This window comes from Scyliorhinus torazame, chromosome 17 (genome assembly GCF_047496885.1).
Source record: "Scyliorhinus torazame isolate Kashiwa2021f chromosome 17, sScyTor2.1, whole genome shotgun sequence".
Classification (NCBI taxonomy): domain Eukaryota; kingdom Metazoa; phylum Chordata; class Chondrichthyes; order Carcharhiniformes; family Scyliorhinidae; genus Scyliorhinus; species Scyliorhinus torazame.
The window spans coordinates 187,057,377-187,073,868 of record NC_092723.1 but is presented as its reverse complement, the minus strand read 5'-3'; the positions used below and the strand labels follow the sequence as shown (position 1 = coordinate 187,073,868).

Here is a 16,492-nt window from a genome sequence, read left to right as displayed (position 1 = left end):
TTAACTCCCCCCCCCCTCCCCCTGATTAGATAGGATGCCTCAGCGGGGAAAGCGTAGCTAATATTGTACATAGCCCCGTGTTCAGCACTGAGGAGCTCCGCATGCCGAAACCCCTCAGTATAGCGAGAGATTGGGTCGCAATTTTGCAACCCATTTAGAGGCAGCACGGTAGCCTTGTGGATAGCACAATTGCTTCACAGCTCCAGGGTCCCAGGTTCGATTCCGGCTTTGGTCACTGTCTGTGCGGAGTCTGCACATCCTCCCCGTGTGTGCGTGGGTTTCCTCCGGGTGCTCCGGTTTCCTCCCACAGTCCAAAGATGTGCGGGTTAGGTGGATTGACCATGATAAATTGCCCTTAGTGTCCAAAATTGCCCTTAGTGTTGGGTCGGGTTACTGGGTTATGGGGATAGGGTGGAGGCGTTGACCTTGGGTAGGGCACTCTTTCCAAGAGCCGGTGCAGACTCGATGGGCCGAATGGCCTCCTTCTGCACTGTAAAGTCTATGAACCCCTGACCCCCTTCCCCTGCAAGGCCCCAAATCAGTATGAGGAAGTCGCTGCCCCCCCCCCCCCCCACCCGCTCCAAAATAACCACACAGGGCACCCTTGCCCGATTGCCACAGTGCAAAAAATGCCAGCTTGGCACCTTGGCAGTGCCAACCTGGTGGCCTGCATCGTGGACCTCGTTCACGCAACCAGCGAGGGGTCGGAACACGAACCCAATTTTCCCCATACGCCCAATTCTCCATCCCATCGGGGAACAAATTCTGGAATCCCGCGACGGCGAATTACACCCATTATTTGGGGCCTTTTTTTCGTGAATGACATTCTGCAAAAACAGCCCTCTGATATGTGAGTGGGGTTTATTATTAGAAACACACTGGATTAGTTGGAACTCATTAAAATACTAAATGAGCGCAGTTACAGGGTGTAAGTACGGACTACAATCTTGTGGCACGGCAGTGGGATATTTACTTGTAGATTACAGCAGGGAATGGCCTCTGGTTTGTAATGACTATCATTACGGGACCAATTAGACACTTTTTCCACTCTGAAAGCTTAGCTATAATTGTAAATTATTCTCAAAGCTTTCAGTTCTCAGTGAAGCAGCTTCACCACAGGGACTGCAGTGGTTCAAGGCAGCAGCCCAGCACCACCATGTCAATTAGAGGCGGCCAATAAACCTCGGTCTCACTGGTGATGCCCGCACCCGTGAATGAATAAATAAAAAACAAATAGAATGTTCCCATGTGTTAGAAGTCTTACACCGGTACAGCATTGAAGGTCACCAGCTGTTTTATGGCACTGTGAAGCTTCGCTGCCTAGTGTCAAAGCACTCTGTGAAATGTTTGAAACAACACGAGCAACAGACACAGAAAATCTGGCACAATTTCCGAACATTGTATCATTGGTGTCATGATATCCACATTAACATATCATGGTGCAATCACACACACACACTGATGGACAGGTAGTTGGACCAACCAACACACACATAACATCGCAGCCAATCACCAGTGAGAGCACATGCACTATAAAACAGGGAACACAGTTCCTGCTCATTCTACCAGGAGATAGCTCAGAGCACAGAGCTCACAGTGTGCCACTCAGACATACACCATGTGCTGAGTGCCTCACCAAGATAGTGCAAGGGCTGGGTCCACAGGTTAGCTGGTGAAGTACGAACCTCAGCCAGAAGTTAATAGTTATCATTGTACAGAACAATAAAACAGAGTTGTACCATCTACAACCGTGTTGGTTCATTTGTGTATCGGAACACCCAACACGACAATTGGATGTATCATTAGTGGAATGAGGCAACACTGTAAAAGAGAATTGCTGGTCTTGTGGCCTTGGTTTGAAATCAGTTTTCTATTCTGTACAAATATCACTGACAGAAGTCAATGACAATGCGCTCAGCAGTAAACGCCTGCACATAACAGTAGAAACGTTAACAGGAAACCATTTTGTAACATCAAGCCACAGTAAACACCAAATATGGGTTTTCAATCCAAACACTCTGGATAACCTTTAAATGTTCACGATCATTATTCCCTAGTCAGCAGGTTTCACAGTCAGAATCAGCTAAGTTAAATGTGACGACTTGCTTCTTGTGATAAACTGAGGAGAGTAGGGTAAAGGAATCAATAGGTGCAGGTATTAAAGTTATTAACCTGCTCTATTAAGTCAGCATGAACTTAAGAGATTTAATGTAGAGGTTTCTGCTGGAAATCACCCATGTTGCAAAGTGCTGCATCGCACTAAATTAGCTTTCAGTGGCTCTGACTGAGGTCTTTTACTGTCTATGAACAGGTTGTGGAGGCTGAATTTGTAACTGGGAAAGTCGTTCATTCACATTTTTTAACGGGGACTTTTTACAAAATGCATCCAAACATATTTGGGGAAATCTGGGTAAAATAGTTTGGGTTCAGGCAACACGGTGGGGCAGTGGTTAGCACTGCTGCCTCACGGCGCCGTGATCCCGGCTGTGGGTCACTGTCTGTGTGGAGTTTGCACATTCTCCCCATGTTTGCGTGGGTCTCACCCCAACAACCCAAAGATCATAGAACCATAGAATTTACAGTGCAGATGGAGGCCATTCGGCTCATCGAGTCTGCACCGGCTCTTGGAAATGGCACCCTACCTGAGCCCATGCCTCCACCTTATTCCCCACACCTCCACCATATCCCCGTAACCCCACCTAACCTTTTTTGGCCACTAAGGGCAATTTAGCATAGCCAAGCCACCTAGCCTGCACATCTTTGGACTGTGGGAGCAAACCGGAGCACCCGGAGGAAACCCAAGCAGACACGGGGAGAACATGCAGACTCCACATAGACAGTGACCCAAGCCGGGAATCGAACCTGGGACCCTGGAGCTGTGAAGCAACTGTGCTAACCACTCTGCTACCGTGCTGCCCAGATGTGCAGGGTAGGTGGATTGGCCACACTAAATTGCCCCTCAATTGGCAAAATGAATTGGGTATTCTAAATTTTAAAAAAATAGTTTGGGTTTCATCATTTATTCAAAATTGCCTCTTCTAGTTAATTTCAAGCATTTTGTGTGTGTATTTCTAAGTCCAGCTTGTCTCAGGTGTAATATTAGGTCCTGCTCTGCTGGATGTATTTGCTAAACCAGGGCAAGTGACTGGCAGGGTTGCCGAACACAAGTGATTGTATCACTTAAATAAAGAATGCAGGTGAGTTACATCTTGTGGAATAGAAACTAAACTTTCTTGAATGTCTTTCAGGAGCCTTTAGGCAGGTAGGTTATCCATACAGAAAGAAGAATTTATGTTGACGTACTGTAGGGCTGGGCGTTTTGAGACAACAGATAACAGCAAGGTAGCACAGTGGCTAGCACTATGGCTTCACAGCTCCAGGGTCCCAAGTTTGATTCCCTGCTGGGTCATTGTCTGTGTGGAGTCTGCATGTTTCTCCCCGTGTCTGTGTGAGTTTCCTCCGGGTGCTCCGGTTTCCTCCCACAGTCCAAAGACGTGCAGGTTAGGTGGATTGGCCATGCTAAATTGCCCTTAAGTGTCCAAAAAGGTTAGGAGGGGTTATTGGGTTACGGGGTAGGGTGGAAGTGAGGGCTTATTTCATTCCTGGGTGACGCTGGCAAGATCAACATTTCTGACCTATCCACAATTGTTCTTTCAAAGGTGGTAATGAGTCACCTTCTTGAGCCTTTGCAGGTCATGTTGTGTAGGTACATCCACGGTGCTGTTAGGAAGTTCCAAGATTTTGACCCAGTGATAGTGAAGGAACAATGATATAGTTCCAAATCAGGATTGTGTTTGACTTAGAGGGGATCTTACATCTGCTGCCCTTGCCTTTCTCGGAGATAGTTAGTTGGGGTGATGGTCAAGGAGACTTGGTCACTGCACCCGAGTTGCATAATCCCATCCCGTCCAATCGGTGCCTGAAACCATCATATTGACTTAAAAATCTTCACTGCAGCTTCAGGAAATTATATCCAATGTGCTTCAAAACACACAGTCCAGTCCTGCCTCATGACACTTGTGCAGTCCAGCACTTCCTTGTATTGGCAGACCCTGTCAACATCAACACTCCCTGTCTGATTGCCAGTGGACAAGTTCCCTTGGACTATTCAATAAAGTGTAAGTGTACATACTTTCTCATTTGCATACCTTATGGGATAATCAGCAGCACTTAGGTTGATGAAGAAGTCCCAGGACCAGTCTTTCATTTCCAGGAGATCCCGCATGCTTTGCAGGTACATAGTCAGCAGGCTTGCCCCACCCCAGATAGTGGCCATTCGCCAAGGTGTCACCCGCACATTTGGGTACTGGGTAGAAAACTGTAATACATCCCGGTGCAGATAGTTCGATCGCTTAAAACAGAATAAATCATAGTTAATTGGGACCATGTACATTTTTTTTTGAGCAAGTCATCTGATGGACCCATTCATCTGCATCTATGCATTGCCTTGTCACAGCTGGTTATTCCCTTGTCATAAGATGTGCAGTCTGCCTGTCACTGAACTGGATCAGCTCAGGATCCATTATTGAATGGGTCATCAGCACAAAGGATTTTCACAGCAGTTCAGTTTCACACCAACTGTTTCACCTGCAATTGGCGCAAAGCTAAATTTAGAATGAAAGTTTTGAAAAGTGCCCACATTTTAACATTACAGATTACAGGACAGTCAGTTCTCCAACAGCACTAAAAATGTCACTGCCATTCAAATGCTGCCAAGCAGAGCACCACATGCATCTTCAGTGCTCCTTCCCAATTTGAAAGCTGTGTTGTTTAACTCAATACTGTAGACTTGCATCATTCTTAAAGCTCGTTCGTTAAAATAAATTTAAGATATAGCAACACAATAAGATAGCAAAATAATTCTTAACTGTCGATTTCCAGATAAACCATAAGAAATTATGGGGCAGATTAATAACCTTGGAGATGGATGTCTTCAACTATTGTGTTCTCGAAACACAAAATCGCCATTCTCAAAACACGATACCGGCAATGTGTGGGAAAAATCAATTTTTCACTATTACCGAACACCCATCAGGTTTTTAATCACGGAAATCCAGGGAACTGATGGCCTTTCTTAAGCCTACCTTGTCCACATGTATGTAATAGTAGTGGTCTCTGTGATAGATTGCCTTGAACATGCGTCGTAGCTGTCGTGAAGATCTACCATGAACAACCAAAACAAAAGCGATTCTGATGGGGTTTGGAGGCGGAGATTCCAAGGAGTCTTCCTCTGGCTGGATGTTATTTGTTGATTTTCCTGTCAGTATCAAATGATAGTCACAAAATTAGACAAATGCCATAAAAGCATAAAGTTAAGTGCGTGGAGATGTCTTGTGCACAGTAGGTGATTTGCCTAAAGGCATGGTAATAACAGTACTGATTTTAACATGGTAATAACTATACTGATCAATACTGCAGCCATTGCCCACAGTCAGTCTCCAGATTCAGCAGTAATACAAGGCATTCTGTAAAGCTCAAACAAGCACAATGTACAATATACGGTGCACCACTCATGGCAAACCTGGTAAACGTAACAAACAAAGAACAAAGAAAAGTGCAGCACAGGAACAGGCCCTTCAGCCCTCCAAGTCTGTGCCGACCATGCTGCCCGACTAACCTAAAACCTTTTATTCTTCGAGGCCCGTAACACTCTATTCCCATCCTATTCATATATTTGTCAAGATGTCCCTTAAATGTCACTATCGTCCCTGCTTCCACCACCTCCTCCGGCAGCGAGTTCCAGGCACCCACTACCCCCTGTGTAAAAACTTTCCCTTGCACATCTCCTCTAAACTTCGCCTCTCGCACCTTAAATTTATGTCCCCCAGTAATTACTCTTCCACCCTGGGAAACAGCTTCTGACTATCCACTCTGTAACATGTTAACCTGTTTAAAAGTATTTATTTTGGCAGAAAGAGGTTGGGGTGAAATTGGTTTTCACCTTGCTCACAAACAATCAGCAGCTCATTTAATAGCCTGCTTTCTGTTCAAGTCAACACAACCAAAACTCAGATGTAGTGGGCGCCCATTTCACGCTGCTGCCGAAAACCAATTTTACCTGTTATTTTTCACCATTACCTGGCTGCAAATAAGCTGCATTAATATGTCAAATGATAATGACAAATTGTAAAATTCTATTGTTTGCCCCTTTACAATGCGCAGCATCTTGTTTAAGTTTCACAGTCAAAGAGTTCCTGCTTCCTGGAATAAATAAAACATTTATTTTTATATCCTGTAAAAAATGCCCAGCATCATAAGACCAGAGGTGCTTTAATAAGAACATAATGAACATGCTGTAATGGAGGAAGAGCTTCAAATGTTGTGGAACAGGAGGAGAAAAAAGCAAAAAACATCACTGGTAAAAAGGGAGACTTAGCATTGGAATCATTTAAATCTCCAGCAATGAAAATGTGAGGGCATGAGACTCCATACTTATACAGTCCAAAGATATGCAGGTGAGGTGGAATGCCCATGATCAATGCACGGGGTTACGGGGATAGGACGGGTGGGGTGCCGAGATACGGTGTTCTTTCGGAGGTTTGGTGCAGACTTGATGGGCCGAATGGCCTCCTTCTCCACTGTAGGGATCCTATGGAATAGTTAATTTCCAGTGCCAGAGAGGCTGACTGGCCGGAATGCTTAATCACTTCATTGACAGGGAGCTTAGGCTTGAAATAATGTGACAATTTTCTGTAGAATGTTATCACTTATAGCGTGCGAGTAGATAAATCACTGAATTTACTGAGTAAATCCAGAACCTAAAGGTCCCAAGTGTGGTTCATAATTAAGTAAACCAATCTCAATCAGGGAGGCAATTGCTCGAGTTGCAATGGCCTTGGCTAAGTTGGGGAAGAAATTGGCCTGAATCCTTGGGACATTGTAGATGAAGGCAGAATGGCATTCAATCGCACTGCATGCTAAATTAGCCCGTATCCATTTGTACCAAGGATCGTGAGTAATGTCCACTTGTGCAACACACTGCAGCATTACTGGTACTGTAGAACTACACACTGCCATGAAGAGGAGTCATAATGGACAAGGAAATAAAGCTGTTCTGTTCTGGCGATCAGGATAAAGGTATCAAATGGGCAGGGAGTGCTCCAGGCTACCGCTTTTCAATCATCATCACCTTCGCTTTCAAAACTCACTTTTCTGTGCGTAAAGTGTGTTCCTGTTGGCTTCTATTAAGCAAATAATAGCTTGTGCCCCATCAAATGATCCCAGGCTTACAACTAGAGGCGTTTGTGTAAACCTTCCACAGAGTAGAATGCTGGATTCATAAAACTAGAACTCACAGCTGAACTCTTTTGCTTCAATCATAGTTTGTGGAAATTCCACTGACAGTAATACGATCAGTCTTATGTGCTGCAAAAGCTGCAAAGCATGAGGTGTTATCTACCTCTTCTGTTACGTACACAATGGAATTTGACTCATCTGCACAAATAACCCCTGCATTCAATTTTGTTAGCTGACAGACCGAGTAATGACACGTCAAGAGATGAATCACTCGTAAACCCTACATTTAGCTCTGGAGGCTAAACAAATCGTGCTTTCCCAATTAAATAGAAGTTTTCTTCCCTGTGCTTTCTCAGAAAAACTCAATGTTGCTAAATTTGAAGCCACAGCTTTTATGAAGTCCGTGTGGAGTTTGCACATTCTCCCCGTGTCTGCGTGGGTCTCACCCCCACAACCCAAAGATGTGCAGGGTAGGTAGATAGGCCACGCTAAATTGCCCCTTAATTGGAAAAAAAAAGAATGATTAACTTTAAATTTAAGGAAAATAGTTTTATGAAGAACGCACATTGTTGCAGCAGAGCAACCAGTTATAATCTAGTTACGGGCAGGATCTACCGATCGTGTTCTGCCGAAAAGCAGCGCGGCGCAATGTGACCTGCCGATGCCGGGAGATTCCTCTTCCAGGATCCACCCGGCTCGCCACATCTCGTGAGATCTAACACAATCTCGCGAGACATCGAAATATGAATCCCGCACATTGTGGGCAGGATCATTCTTTAGCAAATTTGGATATTAGAGTGAGACAGCTAGTCTCACTCTTATATGGGTTCCCGAGATCGAACCAAGGCGTGGGATCTAACCCCCTCGCCTTGGAGACCTCGGGCGAGTGCCGTTCAGTGATGGTCTCCACAAATAGGGACCAGACGAAACGGCAGCTCGGGGCACCCGATCAACCCAAATGGGTATTAGGTAGTGGGGGGTTTCTCGGCCCTCTGCGCACTGGGAAACACCCGGCCAATCTCGCACTACGGGACTCTGTCCCCATTTGGATAGATCACACCCACATTTTCAGCCTTTCCAACCACTGGAGTGGACAAAGTAATTTCCAACTGCTGGTATAGCAAGCGGTGTGCTCTGCACAAAGTATCAGCCACATTCAGAAACAAGTACTCGCAATCAGTGTCCGACACATAAATATCTTCAGTGAAAGAACCCATCCGATACCCCAACTTTTACACTGTTGCCTTGGGGCGGAGTGGAGGGTCACAGATAAGTCTCTACAATTCTACCCCTCCAAGAGAGGGCAAGATGGAAAGCTCCAAATCAAGATTGCGGGCGACGAAAGAAGCTGAACACAATTTCAACATCAATGACATAGCAAAGAAAAATATAAAGAGAACCAATAATACTTACAAAGAAAGTATTAAACCTTAAAAAGACAACTGAAATTTCATAAACAGTCCAAAGGCGTGCAGGTAGGTGGATTGGCCATGCTAAAATTGGAGGTTTGGTTCGGTCATGGGGATAGAGTGGGGGAAGTGGACCGAGGGAGAGCGCTCTTTCAGATGGTCGGTGTAGACCCTATTGTATTAATGAGTTTGAGTAATATCTGTCGTTACTAACTGTAGGTCATGTTGAAGAACACTCGAGTCTTCGAAGTAAACTGAAAGAATTTATTAAGTAACGATAAAACTAATAAATGAGTTTGACACTCTACTGAACTAACTCCAGCAATAAAGTAAGGATAACTAACTGTACGAACTGTATCTAAGCTGCACGCGGTGTCTGGGCTGATATCCTCTTCTACACTGCTGTTCTCGGATAACTCCTGCTGGAAAGAGAGGGAGAGCCTCGGGGAGCTCTTATTATATAGTGGGTCTTGTAATGCCCTCTAGTGGTTATGCCACAGCTAGGTGTTGTGATTAACCCATTAGTTACATGTCTATCTACATATCATTACAGACATGATGCGCTGAATGGCCCCTATCTGCACTGTATAGATTCTATGTCCTTGTGGAAGCGACTTCCAGTCTCAATTTCAGCCCCACCTCGTCTCAAAAACATAAATAATGGCCTTTTGCGATACTCTACTAATGACAGCATCAGGCAAGGTTACTGTAAACGATGGAACTCAATCGTCATGCACACTTGCTAAAATAGCCTGCCCATTTTTGGATCTTTTTGAGTAAGTCAGTATGGCTGGCTTATTGGGTATATCTATTGGAAACTGTGATGATGTGGAGCCTTTCACACTGCCATACGGTTACCTGCATAGATAGAAAGAGTCTGGAAATTGCTAATAACTTGCAACTGAATATTTATCTCGAATTATTCCCAATTCCTACAAGCCTTTGGTCCATTGTGCAGTTTGGGAAGAAACACATTCAGAGAAAGCTCCCTCCTCCATCAACTCCTACCCACTGAATAAACCAACTCTTCAGCCACTATGCACATTTCCACACACTTGTAGCAGAAGTTTCTGCTGTTGAAATAATCCATTGCATTTCCACATTATATGGATGATTAATGTCATTCATGCTCTTCTCTTGATTCAAAGTTGCAACAACGTAAGGTCTTTTATGTGTGTGCCCACAGTGCTTTCACAGAGATCTGTGGAAGTGCAATAAAGAAATCAGACATTCACAGGTCACAGTGTACAGTGCTGGAATGCTGAAAAAGTGTTTGATATAATTTTCTCCACTTTGAAAAGTTAGTGATTTCAGAAACCATAAACTGAGCAGAATCGCTATTAAGGAGCCTTGCATGACTCCTGCGCCGAATCCCTTTATACACCAGTGGGATACCAGCTTGCAGTGTGACGACGTTAATGAAAGTATTAAATAACAAGATAATTGTAATAATGAAATATTGTTGTTATTTAACAAGATTGATTATTTAAATCATAATAATAATCTCATAACCTTTATTATTGTCACAAGTAGGCTTACATTAACACTGCAATGAAGTTTCTGTGAAAGTCCCTAGTCGCCACACTCCGGCGCCTGTTCGGGTACACTGAGGGAGAATTCAGAATGTCCAATTCACCAAACAAGCACGGCTTTTGGGACTTGTGGGAGGAAATTGGAGCACCCGGAGGAAACCCACGCAGACACGGGGAGAACGTGCAGACCCAAGCCGGGTCCCTGGCGCTGTAAAGCAGCAGTCCGCCCAGTGTCTGATGATGATCAAATACTGACCACCTGTCGTTCATTCTTGCCGTTTTATTAGTAGCATCATCAATGTTTCACCTATTTCAGGGTGCCAATTGAAGAGACAAATTCATGAGGACGGCATGTTGACTGGGTAGGTGTTTGAGTGAATAAAAAAACCCTCACCTTCCTACCCCTTTCAGTGAATGTAGAGCAAATTTGAGGATTTAGAACCATTGGCTGATCGGTATGATATCAATGGGATAAGATGTGGTCTATGGTTGAGTTTGTTTGCTGTATTACAGGTTTACAGACAGTGTCAATAGGCATAACTGGCACCATTGAACAGAAAATAAGCTGCTGCAACATGTCAGAAGCACTGCTGCACAAAAGTGTGAATTTTGAAAGACTGCTGTGAAAATGTTCACAATACTATTCTGGTTAGACTGAAGCACGAGGTGGCAGCCATGTACATCAGGGTTCAGACAGAAGCAGGGCCGCCACACTGTTTTACAGTTGGACGTACGGAAAAACACAATGGTCCATAATTTGCTGTCAAGCTAACAGCAAGATTAATAGTGCTTGCTTTTATTTCTGAGCTAATGTCACAACAAGCTGAGGCAAAAGCAGGCGCAAGGTTAAACGCAGAACTCCAAAACGTTGCTGTCTGAGGTCTGTTACTCCGCCGTTAACAAAGTGAAATGGCATCTTGCTCTCGGTCTCAGCATCGAAATGCATTCAACTTCGAGAAGTTGCGAGATTTATGCGACAGATACAAATTTACCAAATTGTCCATTTCAGTCTACCTGATGGGAGTGCGATGGGAAGAGATGGAGGACACGTTGGGGAGCATGCATGCCTGCTGTGTGCTGGACCCTCTCCAAAGTGCTGAGGATGGAGTCTATGCAGCATGACAGATCAGATGCTGATGATGTTAAAGCACCCGTGAGACAATCGGTGCTTATGCGTCCCCAGCTAATATTCTGTGAGATTCCCAAGAAGTCTAATCCTTTGAGTGCATGAAACCAAAATGAGTGAGAGGTTGGAATGAGCTAAAGGTTGGGTTACTGCACTGGATGGAGTTTCTCGAGTGGGTACCCAACAAGCTGATCTCTGTTGCAACTGCCTCCGAGGCCAGCAAGGTCAAGTTGGTGGGCCACCTGGAGCTCTCCCTTGGATACAGCTTGTCTCACAGCTGGAGGCACGGTAGCATAGTGGTTAGCACAGTTGTTTCACAGCTCCAGGGTCACAGGTTCGATTCCCGGCTTGGGTCACTGTCTGAGCGGAGTCTGCACGTTCTACCCGTGTGCGTGGGTTTCCTCCGGGTGCTCCGGTTTCCTCCCACAAGTCCAAAGATGTGCAGGTTAGGTGGATTGACTGTGATAAATTGCCCTTAGTGTCCAAAAAAAAGGTTAAGTGGGGTTGCTGGGTTACAGGGATAGGGTGGAGGTGTGGGCTTAAGTAGGGTGCTCTTTCCAAAGGCCGCTGCAGACTCGATGGGCCGAATGGCCTCCCTCTACAATGTAAATTCTATGATTCTATGGATCATAGATCATAGAATTTACAGTGCAAAGGAGGCCATTCGGCCCATCGAGTCTGCAGCGGCTCTTTGAAAGAGCACCCTACCCAATCCCACACCTCCACCCTATTCCCAAATCCCAATAACCTCACCCAACTCTTGAGGACAATTTTGGACACTCAGGGCAATTTAGCATGGCCAATCCACCTAACCTGCACATCTTTGGACTGTGGGAGGAAACCGGAGCACTCGGAGGAAACCCACGCACACACGGGGAGAACGTGCAGACTCCGCACAGACAGTGAACCAAGCCGGGAATCGAACCTGTGACCCTGGAGCTGTGAAGCAATTGTGCTGACCATCATGCTACCGTGCTGCCCCAATAAGGTTAAGGGCCTCAAAGGAGTCATTATTGAATTTTGGTGCAGTTTTCTTCTGGGACACAACTATGTCGAAATGTTTCCTCCGCACAGTTGGAGAGAACAAATGTGTGTGCTCCAGTGGTATCCAAATATGGCGCCAGGATCTATGATCCCATTAGGTAATGGCGTCAGACAAATCAGCGCCCGTCTTGCCATGTGACTTGGAGAGATACTCGGTGATGAATATTGAAATAGCATCTGAGCGTGAGGTCGGGCATGATTTCCTGGCACGGATTTTTTTTAAAATTCAGAACAATTCTGCTCATTACTGGGCTACTCATACCTACTTTTCCGTTTGCACGTGTTCTTAATTGTTTTTTGTTGATCATTTCCCACCTACTTTCCTTGACTTTTAACCTTTCCCTTTTCTTAGTCGCCACACTACCAGAAGGATGTGGAGGCTTTAGAGAGGGTGCAGAAGAGATTTACCAGAATGTTGCCTGGTATGGAGGGCATAAGCTATGAGGAGCGATTGAATAAACTCGGTTTGTTCTCACTGGAACGAAGGAGGTTGAGGGGCGACCTGATAGAGGTATACAAAATTATGAGGGGCATAGACAGAGTGGATAGTCAGAGGCTTTTCCCCAGGGTAGAGGGGTCAATTACTAGGGGGCATAGGTTTAAGGTGAGAGGGGCAAGGTTTAGAGTAGATGTACGAGGCAAGTTTTTTACGCAGAGGGTAGTGGGTGCCTGGAACTCACTACCGGAGGAGGTAGTGGAAGCAGGGACGATAGGGACATTCAAGGGGCATCTTGACAAATATATGAATAGGATGGGAATAGAAGGATACGGACCCAGGAAGTGTAGAATATTGTAGTTTAGTCGGGCAGTATGGTCGGCACGGGCTTGGAGGGCCGAAGGGCCTGTTCCTGTGCTGTACATTTCTTTGTTCTTTGTTGTTCTTTGTTAGTTTTGATTTGTTGTTTAACAAACATACATTTTTAATTTTTAAATTTTTAAAATAAATTTAAAGTACCCAATTCATTTTTTTTTCCAATTAAGGGGCAATTTAGCATAGCCAATCTACCTACCCTGCACATCTTTGGGTTGTGGGGGCGAAACCCAGGCAAACACGGGGAGAATGTGCAAACTCCACACGGACAGTGACACAGAGCCGGGATCGAACCTGGGACCTCGGCGCCGTGAGGCAGCAGTGCTAACCCACTGCGCCACCGTGCTGCCCCTAACAAACATAACATTTTAAACCAATCAAGGGAAAGGAATATCAGCCTGTGAAATGATGGTGAAATTTTGTTCTAGATATTTATTTATTGCCATAAATATGTATAATTGGAGAAGTGGGAGTAGCTATGAATTAATGGACAGGAAGTTTAATTAGAGCATTCAATAAAGCCATGAAATAAATCTCAACGGCTAAACACGGTAAATGATAAACAGTCTTCAGAAAATAATACTTTGATATAGGAAAGGTCATGCCTACTGCCAGTGGCACAACAACAATTCCAGAAGGTTTGCTATTTGAATCCAAATATGGAATTCATCGAGAACCTCCTCTCACTGTGACCTTTGTTACTTTGTCAAATCCAATGAGTTCAGGAGGTGAAGATTTCTTTGCACACGCTAATCACACCTTAGTTGCTCAGTCACTGGTCTGACACAATAATAGTGGGCTTGATGCAGTCAGCTCACATTCTGCGAGCTCAGCTATAAACTAAAAACAGTGAGGCCCAAACTGTTAAATCAGCCAGCACTGAAGGAGGGAGTGATTTGATTCATCCTGCCTCTGTGAAAGAGCTCTCCAATTACTCACATCTCCCTTCTCTCGCCACAAAGTTTTACTTTTCCAGTGTTTGTCCAATTCCTTTTCAAAAGTTATAATTGAATCTGCTTTGTCACATTCCTCTCAGACAGTACATTCCAGAGTGAGATACCTGATTGTGCATAAAAATAACTTCTCATCACTGCCCTCACACCCACTCCTCCTGGTTCTTAAATGTGTGTCCTCTGGTTACTGATCCGCCTGCCAGTGGAAATGGGGCTGGATTTTACGCTTCCCACTGGTGGGCTCGAAAGCCGGAGCATGTAAAATCCAGTGAGTGGTTCTTCCCGCCAACACATGTGATAATAATAATCTTTATTAGTGTCACAAATGGCCTTACATGAACACCGCAATGAAGTTACTGTGAAAATCCCCTAGTTGCCACACTCCGGCGCCTGTTCGGGTACGCTGAGGCAGAATTCAGAATGTCCAATTCACCTAACAAGCAAGTGTTTCAGGACTTGTGGGAGGAAACTGGAGCACCCCGAGGGAACCCACGCAGACACGGGGAGAATGTGTACAGACAGTGACTCAGCTGGGTCAAACCTGGACCGCTGGCGCTGTGAAGCAGCAGTGATAACCACTGTGCCGCCCGGTATGGGCTTCATCCTGCTGTTGTTGTCAGTATTTTACTTGTGACGTGGGAAGGCCCAAACCATGTGGGAAGCCCAGCAGTTATAGTAGTATCGACTGGTCTCGAAACGGGACACACACACATTCCTCTCCCATAATCATCCCCCGCTTTTACCTCTCTTCCTCCTCTCCTCTGCTGTGTCTCTGCCCGCCAAGGTCCTGACCTACCTGGGCTCCTTGGCGTGGTGTGGCTACCTATAGTCATAGCAGTTACCATAACTCCCATAGTGCTGGTGGGACTACAGAGCTACCAGCCAATCCAATTAGCTGGCAACTCTCCAAGGTGAGGCTTGCTCCAGAGATAGGGGCAGAAATCTTGCCTTAAAGTAATCAATGCTGTTCCCAACGTTAAATTTGTTGCACAGCAGTCATTGGGGTCATAGACTGATGTGAGTCTAACCCCATTGTGCTCAGGGACGAGCACAAGGACCCCTGAAAAGCACCAACATAAAGGGTTGTACCGTGGATTTAAAAGTAAGTTCACTTATTGCGCAATTAGAGATTGCAGAGGCTGCAATCATAGAATTTACAGTGCAGAAGAAGGTCATTCAGTCCATCAAGCCTGCACCGGCCCTTGGAAAAATCACCCCACCTAAGCCCACACCGTCACCCTATCCCCGTAACCCAGTAACCCCACCTAACCTTTTTGGACACTAAAGCCTGGTTTATGAAATGCAGATGGCCTTTGTATTGTTCCCTTTGAATTCAGTCTCTGCAGCCCACAGGAGGTTGTGTGTCTTCCGAGATAACAAGGTGTCAATTTCTGTGATATTGCCATGATAGCTGCTATTGTTCAAAGGTCCAAGGCAGACAAAGCTTCAACCATTTTTTAAAAACATTCTTTGTCTAATTTTAGCGATTAGCCATGAGGATATATTATATATAAGTGTGCCATGTGGCCAGAATTCTACCATGTTTCTCTTGGTGCCTGTGCCTTAGCACGAGTAGAAACTCCAATGGAGACAAGGAAGAGGTCAGCACTTTGCTGCACAATTTGCAAACACCCACACAGCCTTGCACACAGACTGAAAAAGCTGCTCCGTAATCTTTGCAACATTGGACACCGTTAGCAAATCACTTCACTATAACAGTGAGACATGTTCTCATGGACAGGGGAATTTGATGAGGAAATTCACCATTTCCTACCCTCGACTGTTAAATCTTTAATCCCTGCAGATAACGACTCCCTGCCAAAGCACGTTCGGAAACCCAGAGTTATTAACCAGGTCAAGGGGCTTTGAACCTTTGCTGATTTTTTTTTTTCATTTTACAAGCGCCTTGTGATTTTCAAACCCTGCATCAATAAAACCAGCCTTTTTAATGCATGGAAGCTCGACTTCTCATTTGTCATTGTGCCCTGTCTGTCGAGCAGAAAAATGACACTTAATTAAAATCTGACATTTCCATCGGTGAAATACAGTCAAAGGGACTAAAACACGAGTAGATTCCCAGCAAATCTTCCATTTACAGTGACACCAAGCTCTACGGTTTCTCCTTCATTAATACTCGTGGCAAAATCTGAAAATAAAATGTTTGACTGGCTCGAGGTTCTAAATGAAGCAGCTGGACAAATGTCGTGCAGGGCAAACATCTCTCTGCGTGCGCACGTTAATGCGTATTTTCTGAATGGAACTGCCCAATTTGTGTTTGCATGTTGGACAAATCCAATTGGAGAAGTGGGGATGAGGGGCTGCCGGCGGTTCTCTGTTTATAGGGCTCCGATACTAGTTCCTTTTCTCTTTCCCTTCATTTC

The 16,492-nt window shown here is 45.0% G+C and overlaps 1 protein-coding gene across 1 annotated transcript in view; it reads right to left on the bottom strand.

Annotated features, from left to right (window-relative positions):
• xylt1 (xylosyltransferase I) overlaps positions 1–16,492 on the bottom strand; it is a 304,533-nt gene that overhangs the window by 107,805 nt on the left and 180,236 nt on the right. The window contains exons 3-4 of the mRNA XM_072481856.1: positions 5,085–5,257; positions 4,149–4,351 (exon numbers count right to left, since the gene is read on the bottom strand). Of these exons, the coding sequence (XP_072337957.1) occupies positions 4,149–4,351; positions 5,085–5,257 (376 nt within the window). The remainder of the gene's footprint in view (positions 1–4,148; positions 4,352–5,084; positions 5,258–16,492) is intronic.